This window comes from Toxorhynchites rutilus, chromosome 2, assembly GCF_029784135.1.
Source record: "Toxorhynchites rutilus septentrionalis strain SRP chromosome 2, ASM2978413v1, whole genome shotgun sequence".
In the NCBI taxonomy this organism is placed as follows: domain Eukaryota; kingdom Metazoa; phylum Arthropoda; class Insecta; order Diptera; family Culicidae; genus Toxorhynchites; species Toxorhynchites rutilus.
Window position 1 is genome coordinate 311,099,355 of NC_073745.1, and position 24,259 is coordinate 311,123,613.

The following is a 24,259-nucleotide window of genomic DNA, read 5'->3' on the forward strand; positions in this document are numbered from 1 at the left end:
CAAAGCAACAAAAGATTGTGTGACTCTGACTTTGTTCATTTACGTTTTTGGTCGACGTAACGGGAAGTAAAATTGAATTGAAATTAAGTTTAGAACACTTCAAAAATACTGAAAATTCAGTTACTGTTAAAATGTCGAGCCCTTATGATTTTGAACGCTAGCATTGATTTAGAAAAAAAAAACTATTTCATTCATTTCATTTGCTAATTTTTAGTTTTAAGAACAACACTTTTCCTATGTAGTGGACTATTATAAGAAAAGTAACGTCACAGTCACAGATTTAAAATATCTTCACACCTTCCATTTTTCATCTCGTAATATAATATAAGTATATAAGTAATATAAGATTAATACGAGCGAGCGAAATAAAAGACAAATAAGTTTTCCGCATACTTTGCCACATACACGGCCCAGACCGAGATATATATTGTTCTCCTTCATGCGCTCCTTTTTTACTCTTAGAAAACACTTCCCAACTTCATTTTATAATCAGGTACAATATTATCACGAATTTGCTGAACAACTTAGCCATGTGGATAGCGTGGTCGTGCGTGGAGGCGATCTGGCGTAGTGGTAACAACCATACCTCTCACGCAGAGATCACGAGTTCAATTCTCACTCCCGACATTCTTCCAAAAATGGAAGTAAAAGTGTCGAACCAGCCGAAATGTGTTGAAAGTCACTATAAAAGAGAGAAAAAAAAGCGTAGTCGTGTAAAATAGCTTTGCATTCCAGCCGGCCTTGGTTCGATTTTTTGGCACAATCCCAAATGAAATGAGAAAAGAAAACAGAAAGAGATGACTGCACGCATACATACAAACCATTTTTAAGCTTTTAAAACAGCTCATTATTTGCGCATTTGGCTCTCCAGCACACTAAATGGCATCATTTCTGCCAAAGATGAAATGTTTTCTGCCAACGCTAGTTTGGGTGTAGAATGTTAACAATAGGGCGCAATGAGATATTTTTGGGAAAAAAATACCCAAGAATGAACCATCACATAATTTTTGCATAATAACTGAAACCAAACGGGACAATTTAAATTGTTGTATTCAACTTATCATTCAGATATTTCATGACTTAATTCAGGCCTCGTACACATGTTGACTACAGTGACGATGAATGTTGTTCTGTTGAAGTATTGTATGAATCCTACGTATCGACTAGTTGTACCATAAAGCATAAACTATTTTGGAATCATTCAATAAAATGCAAGCGTCCTCTCGTTTATCATCAGTAACTGCATAGTCATCATCGTCGTGAGCTCTCCATCGAGCGGGAGAGCACCGTTTGGTCCACGTGCATGAATCAAACTGCGCAGCATCCACACCGATAGACTGACATACACAAACACTAGTGAGGAAATAAGATAAACAAGGAGCGAAAGAGAGCTCTCGAGCCACTATTCCAGATGGCAAACTACCAAACACACAGAGCTCCCGTATGCTTTGACGATTGCCGTGTGCCATCTCACCTAAGTGTGGATGCTGCACCAAGAATTCCACATACATGAAAACCTCCGCCACCCTTGCACCCCCTCGTCCCCCCTCACTGAACACGACGCTGCCAAAACTAACACACCAAAAAACAAGAAGCTAAAATGACGCTACAATTGTGTAACCCTTTTTTGGTCCTGGTGCTGCTGCTGCTGCTGCCATAGATCGCCGTTGTGCGCCAGTGTCCGCGCGCGGTTTTCCTCTCGCTGATTTTTCCCAATTTCACTTTAATGGGTGGTAGCAGTTGATGTTGCCGCCGCGCGCCGTGGTTGCAACGCAAAAATAGTATTAATAATAGTAATCCATAACGACGACAAACCGAGGCAAGGCTAGTGCGCTCGAAGGTATAAGATGCTGCATAATTTTCTAATTGTAGCCCCCCCAAAAGATGCGGCGACGGATTGTGCGGTGTCTGCGCCCCGAGACAGTGGCAGAAGAAAAACGAAAATCAAAGTGGCTGCAGCAGCATCTTGACGTGGAAACACAAGTCGCACACGGTTGGGAAAGGTCGGGCCAAAGAATTTGCGAGAGATCTCGGGCCCAGTTCTAGAGGCTGGGAGCTGTTTTGGAGCGTGATTAGAGGAAAGAGGATCTAATGTGGTTTATTTCTGGAACGCGCGCGTTTCAGAGGGCCGAAAGTGGCAAGTGGAAGAAATGATAATTACTGCCGCCCGAAGATGACAGCGGCGGATGGATTTATGTGATAAAAGTAAAAACGAACGACACAAAAAAGGTGGATATGGATATCGTTAGCGGTGGAACAGTGCATCCCAAAATGGCGGTATAGTGCACCTCAATGGACGAACTATTTTTTTCTTCTATCAATCATTGCTCCCGCGCCAGTGCTTACCATAGTCATACAATGTATAGAAATAGTGCGTTTTGGATGGATAAATTTGGTACACAAAACAAAACACATCTAAAATTGAACCCGATCATACAAACAGCAGCAAAACAGTGTGTAGTTTGGAAAACAGTGCACAGCTTTTCAATCACTTTGGTAAATTTTCACCGCGAGGAAAAACAACGCCACCACCTCGGACGCCTTTCAGACGCCCACTGTCCTTAGCGATGGTGGCTGGACACATCTCAGCGGCCCGAAAGTGGTGTATTATTATTGCACACACAATTGAGCAAAGTTCTTCTTAATGGCTGCCACCCACGCATCCACCACTCTCATTTCGAAGGCTCTGTACAGTCCACCCCCTCCGAGAGGGGGTGGCGATTGTGGGTGGTCTTAAGTCAAAATTACTTCCAAGATTCAAAGCTGTGGTGGTGAATTGACGCAGCAACACGAACGAACAATGGATAAAAAGACGCTCAGAAAAAAATATGATCCCATCTTGGTGACGCTAGTATCCTACGCGAAACTCCACACGAAGGATGTATTCTATGAAACAAGCAAAGTGTTGTCCGAAAGCGAGGGAGAGTGACGGCTTGCGCTGTACGCATAATCTGGAAAAGGTCAAATTCACCACCATGAAGCGCACCATCTGCGGGGGATGAGTGATGATGCTGCACAGACTCCACATCCCTGCACGGCCTGGCTGTGCGTGGATATGCAAGGCCGTTCCTAAAATTTGACCACCCCTTTGGTGGAGTCGGATACACGGATGATGGTCGGTCGGGAGTCGACGGGAAAGATGCATTATTGATTTTTCCGATGCGATGCGTCCAGCTTCTTGTCCAGAGTTTGTAAGCGGCACATTGCACTCGCTGCAGTGGACGGCGGTGGAAAGTTGCCCCGGGAAAACGGTGCAGAGGGTTGAGTGATGTACGTTGTTTAAAAGTTTTTAACAGTTTCGATGATTGATTGTGTGTGGCTTTTGCTGGCGGCAGCCTTCGTGTCTAGCATGATAGCACGGTTTGGACGGCGGAATCATAAATCATAACGATGTGTGCTGGCAGAAGCGATGCTCGGTTGCTCGATTGTGTGGAAGGTAATTGAAATCGGGCATCAGAGATGATTATGATACTGTTGATCGCATGTATAGTTCTAATTAATTAAAGCGTTCCTGATTAATCTGAATGGTTGGTTCAATTTGCTGACAACTGCAATATCGTGGTGTAATGAGTGATAACTGCGTGGATTTATGAGCGGACATTGAACCTGATCACGAGCGTCACTTCACGGTGAAAACGAAGTGGATTGTATACAACCTTATTACGGCTGTCACCGTGTGTATAGAATACAGAAGAGTTCATCCGTCGTGACAACTTTGATGAACTAGGTGTTATTATGAATACCACGATACTGTCATGTCACGGAGAAAAACAGGTATATTTGTCACTTGTGTTTTAGATGGTGAAAGCTAGTCACGCGGAATGGAGTAAGTTTAATTTCGTATTTATTTAGCTTTTTTGCTATCATGTTGGATCTTGTCTTGTCTTGTTTAGGAAAGAACGAAATTAATTAAGGATTAAAAATGTAGTTCCCGTAGGCCCATTGAAACATGTCTGAGGTCTACTTCCGATTGTCTTGAATGAACAGAAATTTTTTGTTTCTATTTTTAGGATTAGACTAAGAGAGAGTTGCAACACCATAAAATGGCAATGGAGGCCACTGGCTCAAATACGATCAAGATTGATTATGTATAATGTTGATTTGTTGATATTTTGAATACAAAATAATAACTGTAAAGTTTTTCCAACATTGCAGAGCTAGTTTTTTGTAATTCAAACATTCACAATTGGCGGCCCAGACCAGAATCAGGACGATAGTTATAACTTTTTACGTTATAGATATTTTCAACGGTATTGTTTTGAAGACATACTTTGAATGAAAGGATATTAAAAAAGTGATAATAAGTTTTAAACAAGGAAAAAATGAGTCTATCATTGCAAAGCATTCACAAGATACTGTTTTTAAATACTTCTCTAGTTCTTTTTCCATAATTTCAATATCCGTCTAAAGCAAATCTGAATCACTTTCCGCTTTTTTCAAATTCCTTGAAACCCATCAGATGTTCTGTCATGTTTTATCTCTAGCGTAGAATTGCATTCTCATATGTTCAACAACTACATTATTCCCAAGCAACCAATTATTCCTCCTCATCTTTGAGCCAGCATTTGATTCAGCAAACTAATCATCGAGGTATAATCGCAAACTTGTCGTTCTAAAATATACGATTAATCAAATGGAATATTATCTCATACGCTGTATCAATTTTACCTGCATAACGTTCAAACGTCCGACATTATGCAACCGACACAACGTTCAAACACCCGACATTATGCAACCAACATGTCTCTTATAAACGGGAATGAACACTTTCACTTCACGGAGTTTATTTTCACACGCAACTGTCCGTGACAAGTTGTGATTAAGTGAAGTGTGAGTGACGTGAAAGCGTACGTGGCAGTGATGTTCGTGATCAGGCCCATTGTTTCGAGTTTGGAATTAGAAGAGCCATATTGAAGAAAACTGTCTGAAGAGACTCTGATGAACAACATTGATTTATATTTGAAGTTGGCTTGAAGTTTTGGCTATTCCCAAAAATCGTTAAAGTATTGTGGCTTTTAGTTTTTGTTTACATTTTTGGAAGGTTTTGTTTTCGTCACAATGTTGAGAACTATAAGATCAAAGTTTTTACATAGTTGAAAATCTTTAAAAAGTTTAAAACAGGGACGGAATGTGTGAAGACATCAACAAATGACTTGAATCGCGAAATCGTATTTTGCGAGAGTGTCTTTTTACAATCATTTAAAGATAATCCGTGATGCAATTTTATTATTTTTTCTATATTGTGATTCAATTGATACTTCATTTAATATCTCAATGTAAGCGGAACTACTGCTCAGCCAGACCATGTGCCATCAAACGGGACAAGTAACGATCAGCCGACGCAATATCTGAGGAATACTGCTATTGGGGTAGGTCTTCCCATTTTAGTTGACGTCTTAGACATGGTGAGGCCAAGCGTTGTCGGGCTGTAGAATCACTTCTTCGTGCCTTCGTTCATATTGTGGGTTTATGATACCTAGTAAAGGGTAACCTCGATATAACGTACATTTCTCCTTCAAAATTGTACGTTATATCGAATTAAACGTTCTATCGCAGCATAATAAAGATCCCAGGAACATAGCTTATATTGTTTTATTGTGTTGCTGTTTGGGAAAGGCTAGCAAGTAAAGATGAAAAAGTTCAACTACAAGATGAAGCAAGTCTTTCTCATGATGTTTCCCTTCATTCTGTTGATTAAAGCACGATTCATTTAGAATCCGGAATCATAAATCCAGTTGTATCTCGAGATTGGTTAAAAGTACAAACAATATTTTTGAATTCACTTTTCCTCGAATACCTCCATCGAAGTTTGAACTCTCTGTTGGTCAATTTATTTCACGATCTCTTCATGTTTGCAGCATCCCGTGTCACTTTGGCTCTCTCCTTCAATTCCGCTTGACTATTGGCCAATATTTATCAATTGGGTGGAATTAGGGATAATTCGGAGGATTGAGGTCTTTTTCAATGCAATTGATCCCAATGTCACGGAATCACCGGAAGTTTCTGCTGGCACTCTCACCTATACATATTCAGGTTCCTTGTCATGTTTGTGACGAGAACATTGGTTTTCTGTCTACAGCTGCAAATCCCTTGCCAAATCAAGAACTTCATGGCAAATTTATCAGAACTTAATTTACTATATTTATAGAATTTCAGGAATTTTAGGAATTTCAGAAACTGTCCAAAATCCATCTTCACGTACGTTTCATCATCCATCAGCATGTATTCTCCGTACTTCAATAAAAAAAACCCTGCTGTACATTTTTCGAGCGCGTCTTTCGACCACCAGATTTGGCTTTAGCGTCTTGTTTGGTTGCTTGCAGGCACAGAAGTTACGATAACTTTTCACATATGGATATGGATGGTACTTTGATTGGAGTTTTGTTTGTGGCGATGTCGTAGTTCGAGAGTCTCGGGTTTGCGTTAATTATCTCAATACCTTCAACCTCAGCTTCCGATCGTATGTTCCACTAAGATGGGTTCTCTGACCCATCGGAACAACAGTTGCACTGTCGTTGCAAGTATCTTCTCTCGGTATCCATCCTGCACAAATTTTGACGTAGGACTACGTCTTACATTAAGAGTGCCAAATCCCAAAACAGGTCACGTTTTTATGAAATAAATTTAATGTTTATAACTATTTTTGCTGCGAACGGATTTTAACGGTTTGCATACCTATCGAATCGGAAATTTTCTAGGATTTGTTTGATATGCTATACATTACAATCCCACAGTCTGTATTTGGTTTAAATTGATGAAAATAGGAAGCATTCCCATTTCCACATGAATTTGTTCTGTCCATTTGTGTGCTTTCCCGAACAGAGCTGTCAATAACGAGCAACTTATGCAGCCGCTAAAATAGAAACAGTCGGAGACGAATGAATCGTTGGATTTAAAGTCTCCGTAAATAAAGGAAAAGAAGAACAAGAAGAATAGAAACAACGAAGTGGGATAGCGAAAAGAGAATATTTGCGAAGTAAGTAAGCTGTCGCTAGCGTATAAGTATTGCATCTCCTCAGAGGAAATTTCTCAGAATCTTTCTGTGCCCGAAACAACAAAGGTCGCTTATTCTGCTCGTTTTGTGTTTTGTTTCCCCTCGAGCTGTGAACGCTAGCGAATATTTCACTTGTAGTTTATCGCTGCAACTGTGTGCATCTGTTAGACGCGTGTTTGATGCTTGTTGAATGGCGATGCACGGTAGATGCCTCTCGTTAAATACTCAGTGCAATGCGTGCATTGATATAAAGAAACAAATTGTGACATATGACCAATTAGTGTACTGTTCTCGCAAAGGCAAGAAAGAATCGTTGCTTCTCGAAATGATTCTACAAAGCCCCGCAGGCCATTAAACCTTTTCAGGGTCTCCGGAACTTTTTTCTAAAGAGTTATTTATGAACTTTCGACTTTCGTATTCGCAAATTATAACCGAAATGATAAACCAACAAATTTAAAAAAAAAGCGTAGTCCTACGTCCTAAACGGTAGTGTCTCGGATACAACTACTCGATTTTTTTTTTCAAAACAAAACGGATCAACTGAAATTTTCATCGTCGAAAGATACAGGCTTTTTCCCAAACATTTTAATGTCAAAAGATTTGAGATACGCTTACTACGACCACTGCTATAAAATGAACAATGATTCCGGATTCTAACTAACTAAACCAAACCTTAAGGATAAATAAATGAAATGAAAGCTTGCACGTTTATTTTTCAGCACAAGTGTTTAAGTCATATAGCAGAGCATATAATGCAAAAATGCAAATTTCATGTGAAAGTCCTGATTATGGGCTATGGTTTCAGACATGAGTATGCGGTGAGAAGGAGGGGGGTCTCAAATGCGAATTTTTAGCGGTATGTAATGCACCACGCCTAGGCAAATAAGTACCCGTTTGTGCGGTCGTCTCGATCCACGCTTATTCACTTTAATTTTACAGTTTCATCGTACGGTCGTCCCGATCCGTACTTATTATAAAAGATTTATCTATTTTTACCTTATTTTATTTAAAAAAATTGAGAATATCGGTGTTAATAATCTGTTGTTTTTCCTTATGCATCTTTAGAGTGACGCTCATTATTGATATATGGCCCGTAATATTGAGTTTCAATGCGTTACTGCGAAGTAATATGTGTTAATGCAATGCATTTACAAGGCTGATGTGCATCAGTACTTATTTTGTTTCATCGCCTACTGAATATAGAAACATAATTTTAAAAAAAATCTTCTTTTGTTACCCAAAAGCAACCAAATTATTGAGCTGAATTAATTGAAAAATAATTCGTTGTTTCTGGCAACAAGTTTCAATTTTGCTATCGTTCAAATCAACCTGCAGTTTAACATGGGGCATTGGAATTTCTGCCATCCATGCTGTTCAATTCATACTTTTTCCAAACGTATCATTTCCATGTAATTTTAAGTTGTTCCCCCAAAAGATGCTACTGCTCTTTTGCACACAGAAAAACTTCAATGAAAAAAAACAAAGGATTTGTCTAATTTCTGTTTGGAATATTTCACACACGATGGGAATCACACCAAATGCTCTTCGGAAATGTGCAACTTTTTTGTCACTTAATTCCCACGCGAATAATTCCCCTGAAAATATTTCGGTTAAAGGCGGTCTCCGATTATCCCAGTTGATTCTCACTCGTGGCAGGATCGCCAAAATGTGCGCCCGCGGGATAATCGGAGACCGCCCGAAGCCGAACGGTGATTGCCTGCTGATAAGATGACGAAAAATGTGCCGATAGCCCAGCCCAATTGATCGCTGAACTGACGAAGCCCGTGTTGCCAGAACTGGACATGCCACACATGGCAGATTATTATTGTTGTCACTCGTTGAGTTGCACCAAAAACGATAGCAACACGTGAAAGAAACATAAACACGAAACGATCGGAGTACGATTTTGTGCTGTTTTTTCGATTCTGTTAATATGGACATATAGAAAATATGGAAAGGTTTGTAATATTTACGTTTGTAAATTTCAAAATTTCATGAAAATAAGGCAAAAGTAGATAGGGTTGAGAACTAAGAATGAGATAAGTGAAACTTAACAATTTATAATTTCCCGATAATTTTACGAGTGAGAGTGACATCTACGTTTGGAATTGTGAAACAATTTGAACGATATAAAAGGTATTATGGTTATTTTACAATATTTATGTGATTATTTTGTATCTCATAATAATTACCGGAGAAATCGGGGCCGTGTTTATCGATCTTGTGTCTCTTGCGTTTTTACAAATTTGTTTAAAATAGACGATCGGATTTCGATGTATTTTACACAGGATTAGAATGCTCGGAAGTGCGTCTGTACCGAACTTATTATTTACATCTTTAATTAAAGGCTGCAAATGTACTTGATTCGATATATTCTTTCCATTTCGTCTCTATATCATATTAACTATCATCCAGCGTCGTCTGACCATGCTGATTCAATAGAATCAAGATAGAAGCTCTATTTTGTTCGATTCTATTCTCGTTTCGGTGCCTCGTAGTTTATAGACCGACGTTAGTTTCTAGCTGTCTTGGCTAAGGCTAGGAGCAGTCCATTCAACATTGGCACACAACTAGACAACGAACTGACCTTCCTCCTCCCACACCAAGTTGTTGGAGGGTTAATCGTATGGTTTCCCCATCCTGAACCCGACGGGACTGACTGTCCTGTGGTGAAAGAAACAACTGTATATCTCCATACGTCAGTACATAGAATGGGGAGGAATATTATGAAGCTATGAGGTGCCAGTTTCAACTCGGACCGACTAACTGACACCGTATGAATGGTCAGAGCTCTTGTGTGGTTGTGGGGGAGAAAACAATACTATGTTGTGTCTCCCCAGCAAGCAAGGACGTCTGTACAAACGACCGGCGTTTGTTGGAAAACGGGACAGAATCGATTCGAATGAGATTTTCTGCTGGTGAACTTGAACTCTTCAATCGATGGCCAAGCAGGAAGTGACAAACAAAGATCAACCGAATTAACCGAAGGAAAAGATAGTATACGGAATACTCAAACAAAAGAAAAACAAATCAGAGGAAACGAGAATAAATATTTTTTTTGTATAATTCCCATTATTTTTTGGTAAAAACGATATTAGTTTAGTTAATGAACCTTGCTGCTACCTTATCAAAAAGTATGCCCCATCGGAAGCTACAATCTTGGCCTATGTTTCAGACAAAACATGGATTCTACGCTGGTAGATGTTTGGTTGCTTTGATTTCTTCATAAGATCGAAATTGCTCTTCAGAAAAGGCCGACGCCATGTAGATACTGGAAAAATGGTAATCTGGAGGAGCAATATATGGAGAATATGGCGGATGTGGTGGAACCTTGATGTTCACTCTTTCCCGATAATTCTTGACAGATCTATGAACATGTGGTCTGGCGTTGTCATACTGTTAAATCATGTTGTGTCTATTTTCCCATTGAGGTCCTTTTTTGCTTCAAAGCTTCATTCGAGCATAACAGTTGTAGTCGATATGGTTCAACAATGATAGTTTTTGGCGGTTGTTGCTCCCAATAGTGTGACTTGAAATCTATTTTCTATGGTTTTGCATGTTGTTTATCATCGAAATCATAGCCATTGTTTCTGAATCGTTTTGAATACTAACAATAATATAAAGACACACAAAACAAGTTGAAACACGAATAAGTAATTCTACAATATGATAACATTCGGCCTCACGCTGCCAAATCCGTTGAAATCAACGTGGGAATACTCAAATGGGAAGTTTTACCCTACCCACTATATTCCCAAGGTATTGTGCCTTCCGATCAACAGTTCTGCTCATATTATGACATTCAAAATAATTTGATTCATGGATAGCCTCAAAAGACAGAGTCTTTTAGATCAATGCTATTCGAACTATACTAAAAAGATGAAAAAAAGTTGTAGTTTGTCATAGGAAATGTTTTGAATGTTTCATTTGCAATATAATGTAAATTTCTTGTTCACAAGTGTGAACGTAATGCTGTAACGTAAATGTTGTAACGAACGTAAAATGAGTCAATACCTATTTTAAGAACAGCATCAACATGTCTCCCCACATTGATTTCGCGAATGAACGAAGAAAAAACCATTTCCATTGGTTTCCAGGAAATAGCAATATATGAAAACACCGAAAATGCCACGACGAATGGGACGAAAGCAGGTGCCGTGTTTTGCAATAGGATTAAACGTCGAGAGACACAGAGCCGATACATAACTGTAAAAAATGCGCACAGTGCCTCGAAACGACAAGTGGAACGACAAAATGGCAACAAAGATAGGAATAACAGAATAAACACGTGGGAAAGCGAGTAAAAATCAATTGTATAATTCGGTTAGGCGGGATAGCCACAGAAGCAAGAAGCCCTCCTGGTGCCCACTTCCGAGACAGGAAAGGTATAAAAACTTTGACCGTGCAATTGGCCAAATGCACTTCTGGTTGTTGTATCAAACCATAAGCACATTCCGGCGAGAGTACGCGAAGTATCAGATATTGTAGTAGGAGAAATAATTGTTTGAAATCCGAGTAGCAAGAAAGGACCTGAGCCAATCTTGCTTCGAGTGAAACGCATTTGAGAGGAACAGAGCCGATTGTATCAGGAATAGCTAACAAGCCTAACGATGGTTGTGGCAGTGAAGGTTTTCAAGAAGTCCGTTCCGAACGGAAAGCTGACCGTCTATTTGGGCAAGCGTGACTTCATCGACCACATCGACTATTGCGAACCGGTCGATGGCGTTATCGTGATTGACCAGGACTACCTGCGGGGACGCAAAGTTTACGGCCAGGTTGGTGTTCGGTGAAAAGTGTGCTCTCCCTTCGAGGATTAGTTATCGTGATCGTGATTGGAATCAGTACTGTATTTCCAGTGTAGGGCTAACCGGTATTTTTTTTTCTCTCTCACCATCATAGCTCATTACCACCTACCGTTTCGGCCGCGAAGAGGATGAGGTCATGGGGGTCAAGTTCTCCAAGGAGATGGTCCTGGTCAAGGAGCAGATCTATCCGATGGTAAACGCCAAGATGGAGATGACCCCGATGCAGGAGCGTCTGATCAAGAAGCTGGGCGCCAACGCGTATCCGTTCACCTTCCACTTCCCGAACATGGCCCCAAGCTCGGTTACACTGCAGGCTGGCGAAGATGACCAGGGCAAGCCCCTCGGTGTGGAGTACTCCATCAAGATCTACGTCGGTGGCGAGGACGACGAGGAGAAGGGACATAAGCGCAGCTCGGTAGGTCTGATCATCAAGAAGCTGCAGCATGCCCCGACCAGCCGTGGTCGCCGTCTGCCTTCCTCGCTGGTCAGCAAGGGATTCACCTTGTCCCAGGGCAAGGTTAACCTGGAGGTTACCCTCGATCGGGAGATCTACTACCATGGCGAGAAGATCTCCGCCAACGTTGTGATCACTAACAACTCCCGCAAGACGGTAAAGAGCATCAAGTGCTTCGTGGTGCAGCACTGCGAGGTTAGTGCTCTTACCTTGATTGAACTCGTTTCCATGTTAGCTAATTCCAATCTTCTATCCAACCGCAGGTCACGATGGTGAACGCGCAGTTCAGCAAGCACATCGCTTCGCTGGAAACCCGCGAGGGTTGCCCCATTACTCCGGGAGCTAGCTTCACCAAGTCATTCTTCTTGGTGCCGCTGGCTTCCAGCAACAAGGACCGCCGCGGAATCGCCCTCGATGGCCACTTGAAGGACGAGGATGTCAACCTGGCTTCGTCCACCATGATCGGCGAGGGCAAGAGCCACTCCGATGTCATGGGTATCATCTGCTCGTACTCGCTCCGAGTCAAGCTGAACTGCGGAACCCTCGGAGGAGAACTGCAGACCGACGTTCCATTCAAGCTGCTGACCCCGGCTCCCGGTAAGAAACTTACACACCTTAGGATCTTGAACTAGTTTCTGACCGGTCTCTAATCTTCGTCATTGCAGGAACCGTCGATCGCGAGCGCGTCAACGCCATGAAGAAAATGAAGTCGATCGAGCGCCATCGCTACGAGAACTCTCACTATGCCGATGATGATGACAACATCGTTTTCGAGGACTTTGCTCGGCTGCGAATGAATGAACCAGAGTAAGCTAAGCCTGTTAGCCCGGGTAGCGATTATCCATACACACACCTGACCTTACTAATCCAAGCTGACAGATCTCTTAAAACAATTATGCACTCATTGAGTTCATAGCTCTTCTCCCAACTGTTATCAACCTTAGATCAAAGCAACACCTACGATTTCATGGGACCTAAATGGGCAACCTATCCGACCGAGTAACTGATGTGATATTTCAAACTGTTGATTTTGAGTCTCTGTTTTGAAAAAGTCATTTGAGCTTTAAAAAAAACTATAAAAAAGAAAAAAAAATCATAAAGTAACACGAAAAATAGTATCGATTCATCGATTGATTTCAAAGCGGGTAGAACAAGGGTAACTGCGCAGTTGAGCAAATCAGGCACAGAATCGATCGATCAATCGAATACGCAAATAACAACAAATCTATTAACACGATACCAGAAGTGAACGAATCGAATGTAATGAGCTACACGTGCGGATTATTGGTTACGTTTACAGTTATGCGGATTGTAGCCAATGATCAGCATTACTAATTTTAAGGACAAAAGCAACATATTTGAATAGCTAGGAACAGCATTGTGCATGTATATTATAATTTTAATCTGCTACCAAAACGTTCAGCAATTCCAATTGAAGCCGCTCGCTGGCCGTCCGCGGGCGGCTCGAATTGTAAGCACAGGACATTTGTTGTGGAGAGTAACAGTTTCCTTGTCCCTTTGGAGGTGAGGAGAATGTTTCGGCAGCACGAATGTCCACGGAACGCAAACTAATGCATTGTAAATCCTCCCCCTGCTCTTCATCGTCGAGTACGAATTTTCCTCTGAGATATTGACCATATCTCGTGGAGACAGCGTACATCTGGATGGGGTGCGGGGGGAAAGGGATTTGCCGGACAAATAGGAACCTACAGGAAGTCAATTTGTTTTAGCTTTAGTTTTGGGTAACTTTTAGTTCGTCGGTTGTTTTGTTGTGTAGAGATCAGAGTGTAAGCAAATAGAAAGAAAAACCCGTTACGTTCAGCAGCTAAGAGCAACATATGCGAGCCAAGCTAAGGCGAGGCTTTGTGATTAAAACCAGCAAATAAAAGACAGGATTTTTGTTTCGTTTGTTAAGTTTTTTGTAGTACAATATGTAATATAATGAATTGGTTTTCCTACAGCTTCAGAAAGTTTGTTATTTATTTATTTCTTTTGGGAGCTTGCCAAAAAAAACTTTGGATCGAGGGATGTATTGGATACATTTAATAGCTTGAGTGGGATGATTTCACAATTTTGCATCGTTTTTAGGGAATATCTTCGACAGACTTGTTGGTCTTTAAGGCTTCTCTTCATGCGGTACATATCCGAGGTACAAGTGATACCATTTCTGTTAATTGAATCGGATATTGAAGCTAGTAAGATCTGCAACCGCACAGGACACCATCGAAGAATTATATTCCGAATTAACTGTTTATTACATGAGCTTAGATTGCTGTACATCAAGAACATCGCGCATCACTCAAATCATGAGTGTTCACACCAACTACTCCATGATTTCTCCGACAGCTTTGATGAAACTTTATTGATTTGAAACATTTTAAACCTCTTGTTTCTATTCGGAAAGTGGCCATTCCGTCTTTCAATTAAGTCTATGATAGAGACTAATTGGGCTTTTCCTGGCACAAGTACAAATAACTTACTTAAGGGTTCTTGAGGGTTTTCCACAGCATTTCTATCCTAAACCTTTCAGGTGTTGCCTTTCTGTTCATTGTAATATAGAAAGCCTGTTTTGGAAAGCCGAACTTCTCACCTTTTTTTCTAATGAAAATGCAACTTCATCGAGAAAAAATGGTTACAAATGAATCTGTCAAAATATTTTTCATCGCTAGCTAAAACTATTTCCCACATAGCTTAAATACCGTTACGGTAAAGTCTTCGTCTGTTGAGCCTAGTTGAGCTACGAATCGAGTCATGTTTTGATGACTTCATATAAGCGGAATTGCTGATCGACCAGACCATGTGTCATTGTCATGTGATAACAGGATGGCACACAATCTGTGGAACATGGTGGAAGGAGAGGATCTTGCATTCATTTGAATGTTTTCAACTATATTTTATTGAGTTTTGGCAACATGAGGTCTAGCATTGTCATGCTATTCAACTATTCGTGGCTCTGCTCGTATTTAGGTCGTTTTTCGGGCAGTTTCGGGCAGTGCTCGACTTAATCAATTGCATTGGAAATCGTTTCCCAATGATGGTAATAAATCGTAATGAATAACACTGCTCCACTCCCTCCAAATACATAGCAGAACCTTCGCAGCGTGAATATTTGAATATATTTTTTTTCTTTGGAATGCTGTAGTGAGTTCATTTTTCATCCTCCCGTCACGATGCGAAGAAGAAACCCGGAGCTCCACTCGTTTCGTGTAGAAATCGCAGCAGGAACTTGCTTCACGAGAGTAAGTGTCTCTATGGTATCCGATTGGCGCATTCTCGCTTTTTCCGTTAAGTTCAGCTTACCCTGACTCGAATACTAAATTTGCAAATATAGTCAAGGTTTCATCAGGACTAAACGAATTTGATGATGGGCTTTCACTCGTGATTTCTTACATGGCATTTGAGTTATTCAGGGAAACTTAAAAGTAAACTGGTGAGAATACATCCGCTGCCATGCAAATGCAAAACAAAAAGTTAGAGCACAGTATTCCGTAAGTTGTACATAGTCCGAACAACTTCTCATCCTCAGCTGTACAAATTGAGATCCACAGTTTATAGCGTGCTCTCATGATGAAGCATCAAACAATAAACCAGTGTAAGTAATACTTTGGGAGTACTGACTCTCCATTTGTTTTTGAAGAGTAGGGCCGTCCGCACGCGAGTCAACTGAAACTCAACCTCAACTTGTTTTTACCTAAGGCCTTCTACACATTAGGCAACCGTCCCCCGATCTATGTCGGCGATGTCAATAAAATCTCCAACTCAGCTCTGGACATTAAAGCAACTCACACGTGATGAAATCGTTACGCTTCCATCTGTCATCATAAACTGCATTATCGCTGGCAGAGATGCCATTTCTTTAACTGCCGAAGAAAATCTTATAAACAACGAATTATGAAAAAGGTTTTTGGAAAAAAATTACTTCAAGTTTGATTTTTCTGTTTTCTTGGCAACATTCTTGTTTGAGAGGTAAATTAGTCTCTTTCAGATTTGGTTTATTAAGTTTAGAATTGTTAAAATTTCAATGGAAATTTTTACTCAATGCCATTTGAGTATTTAAAACACGTATTACTGCCCCTTACTCAATCATTTGCCTATACAATTCCTAATGTTTTCACTAAAATTTATCATTATAATATTAAATCAATGTTAGACACAATCTTCGTTTAATATTTTGTCTCAGCTTGTGATCAACGTGTTATTGTATTACATTGGATACTTATACGATAAGGAAAAGTAAATTTTCATTCAGAATTTCGACTCTAAATGCTGAGTTGAATCGAAAAAGTTTCCAGTTGCCTGGTGTGTATCCTCCCATTTGATTACATATGCTCTCAACTTTTTTGTGATATTCGTTAAGTTGCTCTCTAACTTAGGTTGCCGAGTGTGTAGATAGCCTAAGCATACGAAGCAACTCGAAATTGACAGGTTTCGTTAACCTATTCTCGTATTATTTAATACGTCATACATCAAGTGATTTCAGTACTCTGCTGAGCGTTCTAGCGCCCTATGTTATACAAATACACCACGAGTGAGACTCGATGTTATACGGGAAAGGGTTAAGTTTCGTATGTCATCGTTTAAACATAGGCTCTGACTTCAGAACAAAAATAACAAGCTAATGGGGACATACTCTCCTTTCATGTCCCAATGCATTATTTAAATTGGTAAATATGCCTGTTGTCAAATGTTTACTGTTTGTGTTGATGACATTGAGCTGGTGAAACAACTAAAATTGCGTCTAAAGATAATTTTATGTTATAATCATGAGGTTTATTGGGAATATCAGAAAAAAAGTAAAGAAAAGAGTTTAATTAGGGTAATCAAAACGTGTTTCAAGCAATTAAATAAAACCATGCAAAAATGTTCATACATCTTTCAATAATCTTTTAACAAACTGCCATTGGACCTGCCAATATGATAGAGAGTTATTAGTTTTCTGAACATTAATGTCACCACAGATGTCGACAGCGTACATTTGCCACGCAGATTGATAACGAAAAATTATTTTTGACGAATCAGTTGAAAGAACCAGGGATGCCAGGTGTATAGTTTAGTCTATTTACAGAGTTTCTCAATGAATAGTACAAATTTTTAAAAAAATTTAAAATTTAGATAATTTCAAGTGTTTTTGCACATGGGAACTGCTTCAGTGGATTTGAAATATTATTTCTACTTGGAACAAACATTCGGGTTTAACAACAGAATATATTTCAGAACTTTGTAGTCGTGTTGCTGAGTTTATGTCAGACATGTGAATTCATATTTGTATGTTTTATTCTCATGTTATTAAACATTAAACGAATCTAAAAGCATGTCAATTATAAAACACATATATAGATTACTTAATGTGGAAATTGATTATTGGGCAGAAACAGACGAAAAGTCAATGATTCATTAGAAAAATGTTCCACTCACATTTCACTACTGTTCACCATAAATTCTTGAATGGACTGTAATATTTTTCCAGGTTAACTCAAACAACATAATATCTATTGTCATCAATGCGAAAATATAGTAACACACATCGTAGATAAAAAAAACATTATGTAGCATTTAATCTTCCAGTTTCTTGTCGTGGATGGAATTTATTTTCTTCTTTTCTTGCAATTTAGTGACAAAATACGGTACATAGATTTTTTAAACGACTTATGACGAACGGTACAGCCAGAATAAAAATTCAGCACATTTTTTGACATCCTCATACAGTGCATTAAATGAGCTTAAAAGTTTCATTAAATGTGCTATTCACCCATACTTAGGCCAATTAAATAGGCCATACTGGTACAACTTTTACTCAAGCGAAATGCGAGTTTGTGTCTAATACATGGTCGGTGTTAAGTCAGAGGGGACCAAGTCGCAAAATTAAAAATTTCGGCTTACTGATTGCATTAGGTTAAGCATGCCGTAAGCTACATACCACATTTATCATATTTAGAAAATCAAGCATACAGCAGGAATAACGGATCGAAACCGCTTTGAAAGATCGATGGAAAGTCTTTGCAACACTAAACTTCAAGCTAGTTTTTCTCAAAATTATGAACATGGTCCGGTCTGACTTTACATCGACCATATAGGTCATATCAATATGAGAACCATATAAGAGAGCAAAATGAAAGACACTTTGCAAATAAGTACATAACCCGTCGAAAAAAGAAAGTAAAACAAGATCCAATTTCATTTCGTAATGTGGTGTTCTCGTGCGTTGGTATGACAGTACCAGTCGTTATGGGGAACATTCTTACAATCCATCCGGTTTAGGTTCAATCTCTGATTGGCATCGTTTGAGGTTTTTTCGATTATGATTCCAAGCTGATATTTAGTCTAGATAACAAGAAATCTGTTGTATAGTTACAAAGATTTCAACACTCTTAAAAAGAGGTGCTATTATTTGTGCATTTGACCCTGTAGCACAATAATATTTCCTGCCAAGGATGTTATATTTGTAGATCAGATGTTTTTCTAAATGTAGTTTTTTCTAACAAATTTTGAAGTTTTAATCGATTGAAACCACCGTATATATGATAATGTTTGCACCGTTGAGCAATGTCGAAATTTTAAAAAAACTCAAAAGTTTCGGTTTTCGGATTCTTAAACTATGTTGATCGTGGATCGAGTTTCCTCTTGCTGCAATTATGGCCTTCATACGCTTCCGGAACGCACGGCACGGCCTAATAATGTAGCCTGGATCTATTTCTCTCCAGATACGGGTCAATGTTTATCTGATGCTGGCTGTACTCGGGTGTCGTTTAGAACAAGCCTTACTGCCTTACATACTGAGTAATCCAACGGATTAAGATCGGGACTGGATGGTGGCCACATATCCTTCGCCCAGAGTGGCAGATGCTACTGCAACCACTTCTGAATGCGGTTCAAGGTGTGACACGGAACCCTATCTAGTTGAAATACGACATTTGGCTTCTGGTCATACTGCTGTTTGATCCACAGAAGAACATACTTTTTTAAAATCCCGATTTTTATTTGTCTATGCATATTAATCGACATTTCTATTTGTCTATGCATATTAATCGACCCATGGAATATACTCCAATCGGGAAGTCCAGTTTCCCTTTTTTACAGCCGTATATCAATGATAACGTGGCAAAAAATCCAAGGCTTTAATTGTCTGTGCATTATCGGAGTAAGCTAGAGACTTCACGTAGCCCCACGAAACATAGTCCATTAGTGTTGAGTTGCACGATCGTGGAGGTCAATCCACGAGTTTATTATGCGAAGTGATTTGATCTCCAAACTATTTTTTTCAATAAATTGTTCATGGGACACGCCATGTGGCATGTTGCACTGTAAAACCATACATTCTGTGGCATGGCCTTATAGCGGTCACCATCGTTACTTCCTGTCGGCATCATTTTTGAAGAAAAACGAACCAATGATTCCACCCTTCCATTGAGGGAACCTAAACAACAACTTTTTCAGGATGCAACGAACTTTCAAAGAGAATCCAAGTTTGGTAGTTTTTTTTATTAGCGTATCTCCGATGGATGATTATGTCGACCGTAAAATGAACGAAAATAATTAATGAGTTTCTGATACTGAACCCTTCTTTTAGATAAGCTGCCTAATTTTCAGGCAAACATCGGAATAGAATAAAAGCTTAAGACGAGAACGATCTCGATAAATCGTAATCGAATGTGTTTGATAACGCTGATTTGCAAACATTGTTGGAAGAACACGACAGCACGCTCGCGAAATTCAACAACTTGTAGAACAATTAATCAATCAACCGTTTCCCGGCGTTGAAGAACATGGGAATGATCCTGGAGGTTGGAAGGAGGTGTGGAACACATGTTTTTTTTTCATCAGACAACACCAATTCCGGAAAAGCATTTGCGATACTTTGGTTGCCAGGCACAAAAGAGAGTCCGTTACCGTAAGGTAAAAGTTTTGCTTTTATGAAGGCGTTGTAATTCAATAAAAAATATTGCTTTTAACTTGGTTTAAACTTGGTTGTGATCAATGGATAGTTGAAGAAGGATAAATTTTGTGAATTGAGTTTGTAGAAAAATGCCATATGAACAAAGTATGATTTTAGGCTGACTTTCATTGAACAGAACTGTTTTATATATTTAATACTCGCTGACCCGGCAAACTTCGTCCCGCCCAAAATTTATTTTTCGTTATCACATCCACGTTTTCTTACTAAGCGTTCATGTTCATGGGTCCAATCGCAGAAGTATTCATTGATTGATCTTCTAATCTACCCTTCAAAATTACCTTTTACTATGAAATTCCTAGTACTTCTACCAAAACTCGACATTATAATATCAGATTATTTTCAGACACAATTCTGTTTCAAGATTTTTCAACCACTTGCAAATAACATGTTTCTCCGTTCCGTTACATGCCAAATTTGGTTTTATTTGTTCGATTAATTCTCGAGTAATGCAGAAATTTGTGTTTCATTTGTATGGCAGCCCCCTCTTAGAGAGGGGGGGGGGAGGTGGAGTGTCTCACTACCGTAAAAACATTTATTGCACCCTAAAACCTCCACATGCCAAATTTGGTTTTATTTGCTTGATTAACTCTCGAGTAATGCAGAAATTTGTGTTTCATTTGTATGGCTGCTCCCCTCAGAAGAGGGGGGAGCGGTATCTAACCACCATAGAATCATTTATAGCACCCTAAAACCTCCACACGGTAAATTTCGTTTCATTTGCTCGATTAATTCTCGAGAAATTTAGAAATTTCCCTTAGAGAGGGGGAGGGGTCTCAAACTGTCACGAAAACCTTCCCCGGCAACAAAAACCCCTACATACATGTCGATCGGTTCAGTAGTTTCCGATTCCATAAGAATCAGACAGACATCACTCCATTTTTATATATATAGATAGATAGATAGATGAACCACTGTAAAGTTTGAGTTATGAAAAATTTGAGAGTAGATTATACATTGTGTGATTCGAAAAATCGAGTATTTTATTTTCATACTTGCTTAACTTGAAAGTCATTCATTTTGTTTTGGGTTTGTCATGTCTTGTTAGTGACATAACAAATGTATGACTCATTCAATTTTCAAAGGTGATCGAAAAAAAGTAAACCTACCCACAAATAACATTATCTGAAACTGATGATTCACCTAGGTTTCATTCAAATCCAAACTAATGATTCACACATTGAATGAACTCCATTAACCATTTGGTTTCATATATTGGGATTTATGACATTGTTATTCGATTATGAGTCAATTCATGTTGTTATGCCTCATGTTATTAATTGCAATCACATAATACGGTTGACACATAATTTTCATACAATAAATCTTGAAAGACTTCAACGTTACTATCATTATATTACTGATTAATTATGAACTTACCCTATATTTTGAAAAACGACGAAGGCACTTTGGTATAGCTACAGTTTTGACTAGATAAAAACAAATCACTGCCGGTCACCTATCTAGACTGTCGTACACTTGCTGCGCATAGACTGATCACAACGACCAAATTCCTCACAGTCAATTTCAATCTCCAACAAGCAACACTCACTGACGGCGCACAACATTGGTTGGTGTCTTCTCTTGGCACCCACTTACACACAATCAGAACAGGTTTCCACTAGCTTTACTTTTGCCCTTTAATAACTCACGATTTAACTCTCCTCGGTCACCTGGGGATCACCCTGTTAACTGATAGCAGCAGAGGCTCGGCACACGCAACAGTTCGGTCGACAGGACTTAACTAATGGACGGTGGAACCAATTTCCACACGCGACCAGTGATTTAAATCTCCAACTTTTTCAACCAGTATCAGAATGTACACTGGCGCAACACATTCGCAAACGCGCAAACGTTCGAGGTTTCGCGGGCAGACGGTGGAATCCTTTTAAAAATTAAAAGAGACAGCTTTTTCCTTCCGCTCAAACGTCTTGCCGAAGTGGTGGCCTATGTACAACTAGTTTCTTAGCCTCGTGCGGCAGGGAAAACTTCCCCGCTGAGAGATGCTCGGCAAGTTTACATCCTTCCCTTCGGCGAAAGGATTCGCTGTAAGATGTACACACATACACACAAACACACACCCAGAGACCCCAGCGAAGGAAGCGAGCGAAAGAAAAGAAGTCTTCCCAGGCCAATATAAAAAAAGGAAGGATAAGGCAAACATTCCGTTATTCGCGCTTCCTTCTAGCAGTCTAGGGAACGCTGGCTTCGCTCGGTGTTCGAGAGTGTATTGGTGCGAGAAGACGAGATTTCTTTCATTCTTTTCACTGCCAGTCCCCTGTTCGGTTCTGCTCCTGTTCTTGCTCCCGCTGTTTGTTTGCTGCTGTTGCTGCTTTCAAGGATGTTGTACTAAAAAAAATAAAACTCGCGCATATCTTGTGTCTTGAAGGAGGTTGGTGATGGTGGTGGTGGTGGTTATACGTGCGTGCGCGAGTGCTAAATCTTAGCTCCGCCTCTTTTACCTAAATATTTTTCTTTCCCCGTGTGTTCCTCGCTTGCCTTCACACTTTGTCGGTGTACTTTTTTTTCGCGACAATATTCCTGAAGATGCTGGGACACGGCCGGGCTGGAAGACTGTTTTATTAGATGCGAGAGATGATAAATTGTTGTAATTTTTTTTATTGATATTTTTATTGGGAATACTTCAATTAGTTATTAGAATGAGCACTGTATAGAAAATATAGATTTGATAGATTCCAAATATGTTTAAAAAGTAATAGAAGATAACTAAACTATTACCGGATGGATTCCTCGGCTTCATGAAGTTTTTCAAAAAAAAACATCAAAAACGTGTAATCGTTTTGCCGATGATCTCATTTTTGTCCGGAAAGGTGAAAACCGCATGGCTAACGTAGGACTATGAAATCACTCCATTCAATTCACCTGTTTACCACTTCGAATATTATATTAGTAAGAAACAAAGTTGCAGTGAAATTTATTGTGCCCTGCCACAAGCTTATCTAAAAATTCTATCCTCTTAACCTTAACAATGTTTTTTGACTGCTCGCTGGCTAGATGGTACTGGAATGAATAACAATCGCAAACTACATACTTTATGTTCTCGCCAAGCTTGGTTGTTGTACTAGGGCGGGGCTCAAGTTGCAAATGTTGAACGATTCGTACAGTAGTAAAGCGGCAAATGGACTGTGCCTCTCCGTCACGGTTAGGTTTCGTTCTTAGAGGACCCCCAGTACGTAGACGTTATCCAATTATTCAATGGTTATTTTCAAAAAATGTAATGCGTATAAATATAGTATCAAGAAATGGTAAAATTAAAAGCATTCGAAATCGTTCATTATTCTGTTACATGTTAAATTCTATATCTCTATATATCTTCCTATTGAGTTTAGTCCTACACATTTGTTTTCCTAATACACAAGGTATTGTTCATTTCATATACGAAAATGTAAGAAGATGCCGCAAATATGAGCCATCAAAAAGGATCCTTTTAACTTTGTACATAAGGTAGAAGCTACTGAAAACTATCATTTTCATTGTCATGTGGTTGGGGTTCTGCCAAAACGAACCAAGGTTCTGAATCAGAAATTGACGACGATGAGTACTTACAGCATGAAAGGGAGTATTATGTTTGACATCCTGTTTGTAAAACATGAGCGGTAAAATGATAGATTTGATCCGACACAGCCAATTAGTGGGAGACCAAACTTCAAATTGAAATATCTCAAAATAATGTTCTAGGCGCTTGGTTCGTTTTGGCAAAACCCCGACCATATGAACAATTTACAATTATATTTACAAAAAATTGCGGAATTCGGAGCAGGGATCGGTGGATTTAACATGGAATTGTTTAATATTCGAATCAAGATTGAAATATTACCGCCTTGGATTAATAAGTCATGTGTGTCATCTATTTAACTGCTTGCGACACCGCTCATAGTCTCTGATCCTAGAAAGACGTAAATTGTTTTTGGAACAGTATATGTATATCACCCGTCACTCTCCTGATAAGTGTCCCTAAAATATATTTTTTTTACAAACGGGATCATCATCTGTCATTTCGAGAACAATATGAATATGAATATAATCTTGCTATA

The 24,259-nt window shown here is 39.4% G+C and overlaps 2 protein-coding genes across 4 annotated transcripts in view; one reads left to right on the top strand and one right to left on the bottom strand.

The window, feature by feature from the left end:
* Nucleotides 1-21,917, bottom strand: part of LOC129771057 (peroxisomal targeting signal 2 receptor) — a 47,940-nt gene extending 26,023 nt beyond the window's left edge. The window contains exon 1 of one of the 3 annotated variants that reach the window (XM_055774343.1): nucleotides 21,585-21,917. The gene's annotated coding sequence lies outside the window, so the exon portion shown is untranslated. Of the gene's footprint in view, nucleotides 1-2,346; nucleotides 2,548-21,584 lie in introns of those variants that run through there. The other 2 variants (XM_055774341.1, XM_055774340.1) reach the window with 2 other exon arrangements.
* Nucleotides 11,401-14,223, top strand: LOC129771055 (arrestin homolog). Its single transcript, XM_055774337.1, has 4 exons — nucleotides 11,401-11,769; nucleotides 11,894-12,448; nucleotides 12,517-12,850; nucleotides 12,919-14,223. The coding sequence occupies exons 1-4, from the start codon at nucleotides 11,605-11,607 to the stop codon at nucleotides 13,062-13,064; spliced, it is 1,200 nt and encodes a 399-aa protein (XP_055630312.1). The 5' UTR covers nucleotides 11,401-11,604; the 3' UTR covers nucleotides 13,065-14,223.
* Nucleotides 21,918-24,259: the final 2,342 nt, after the last annotated feature.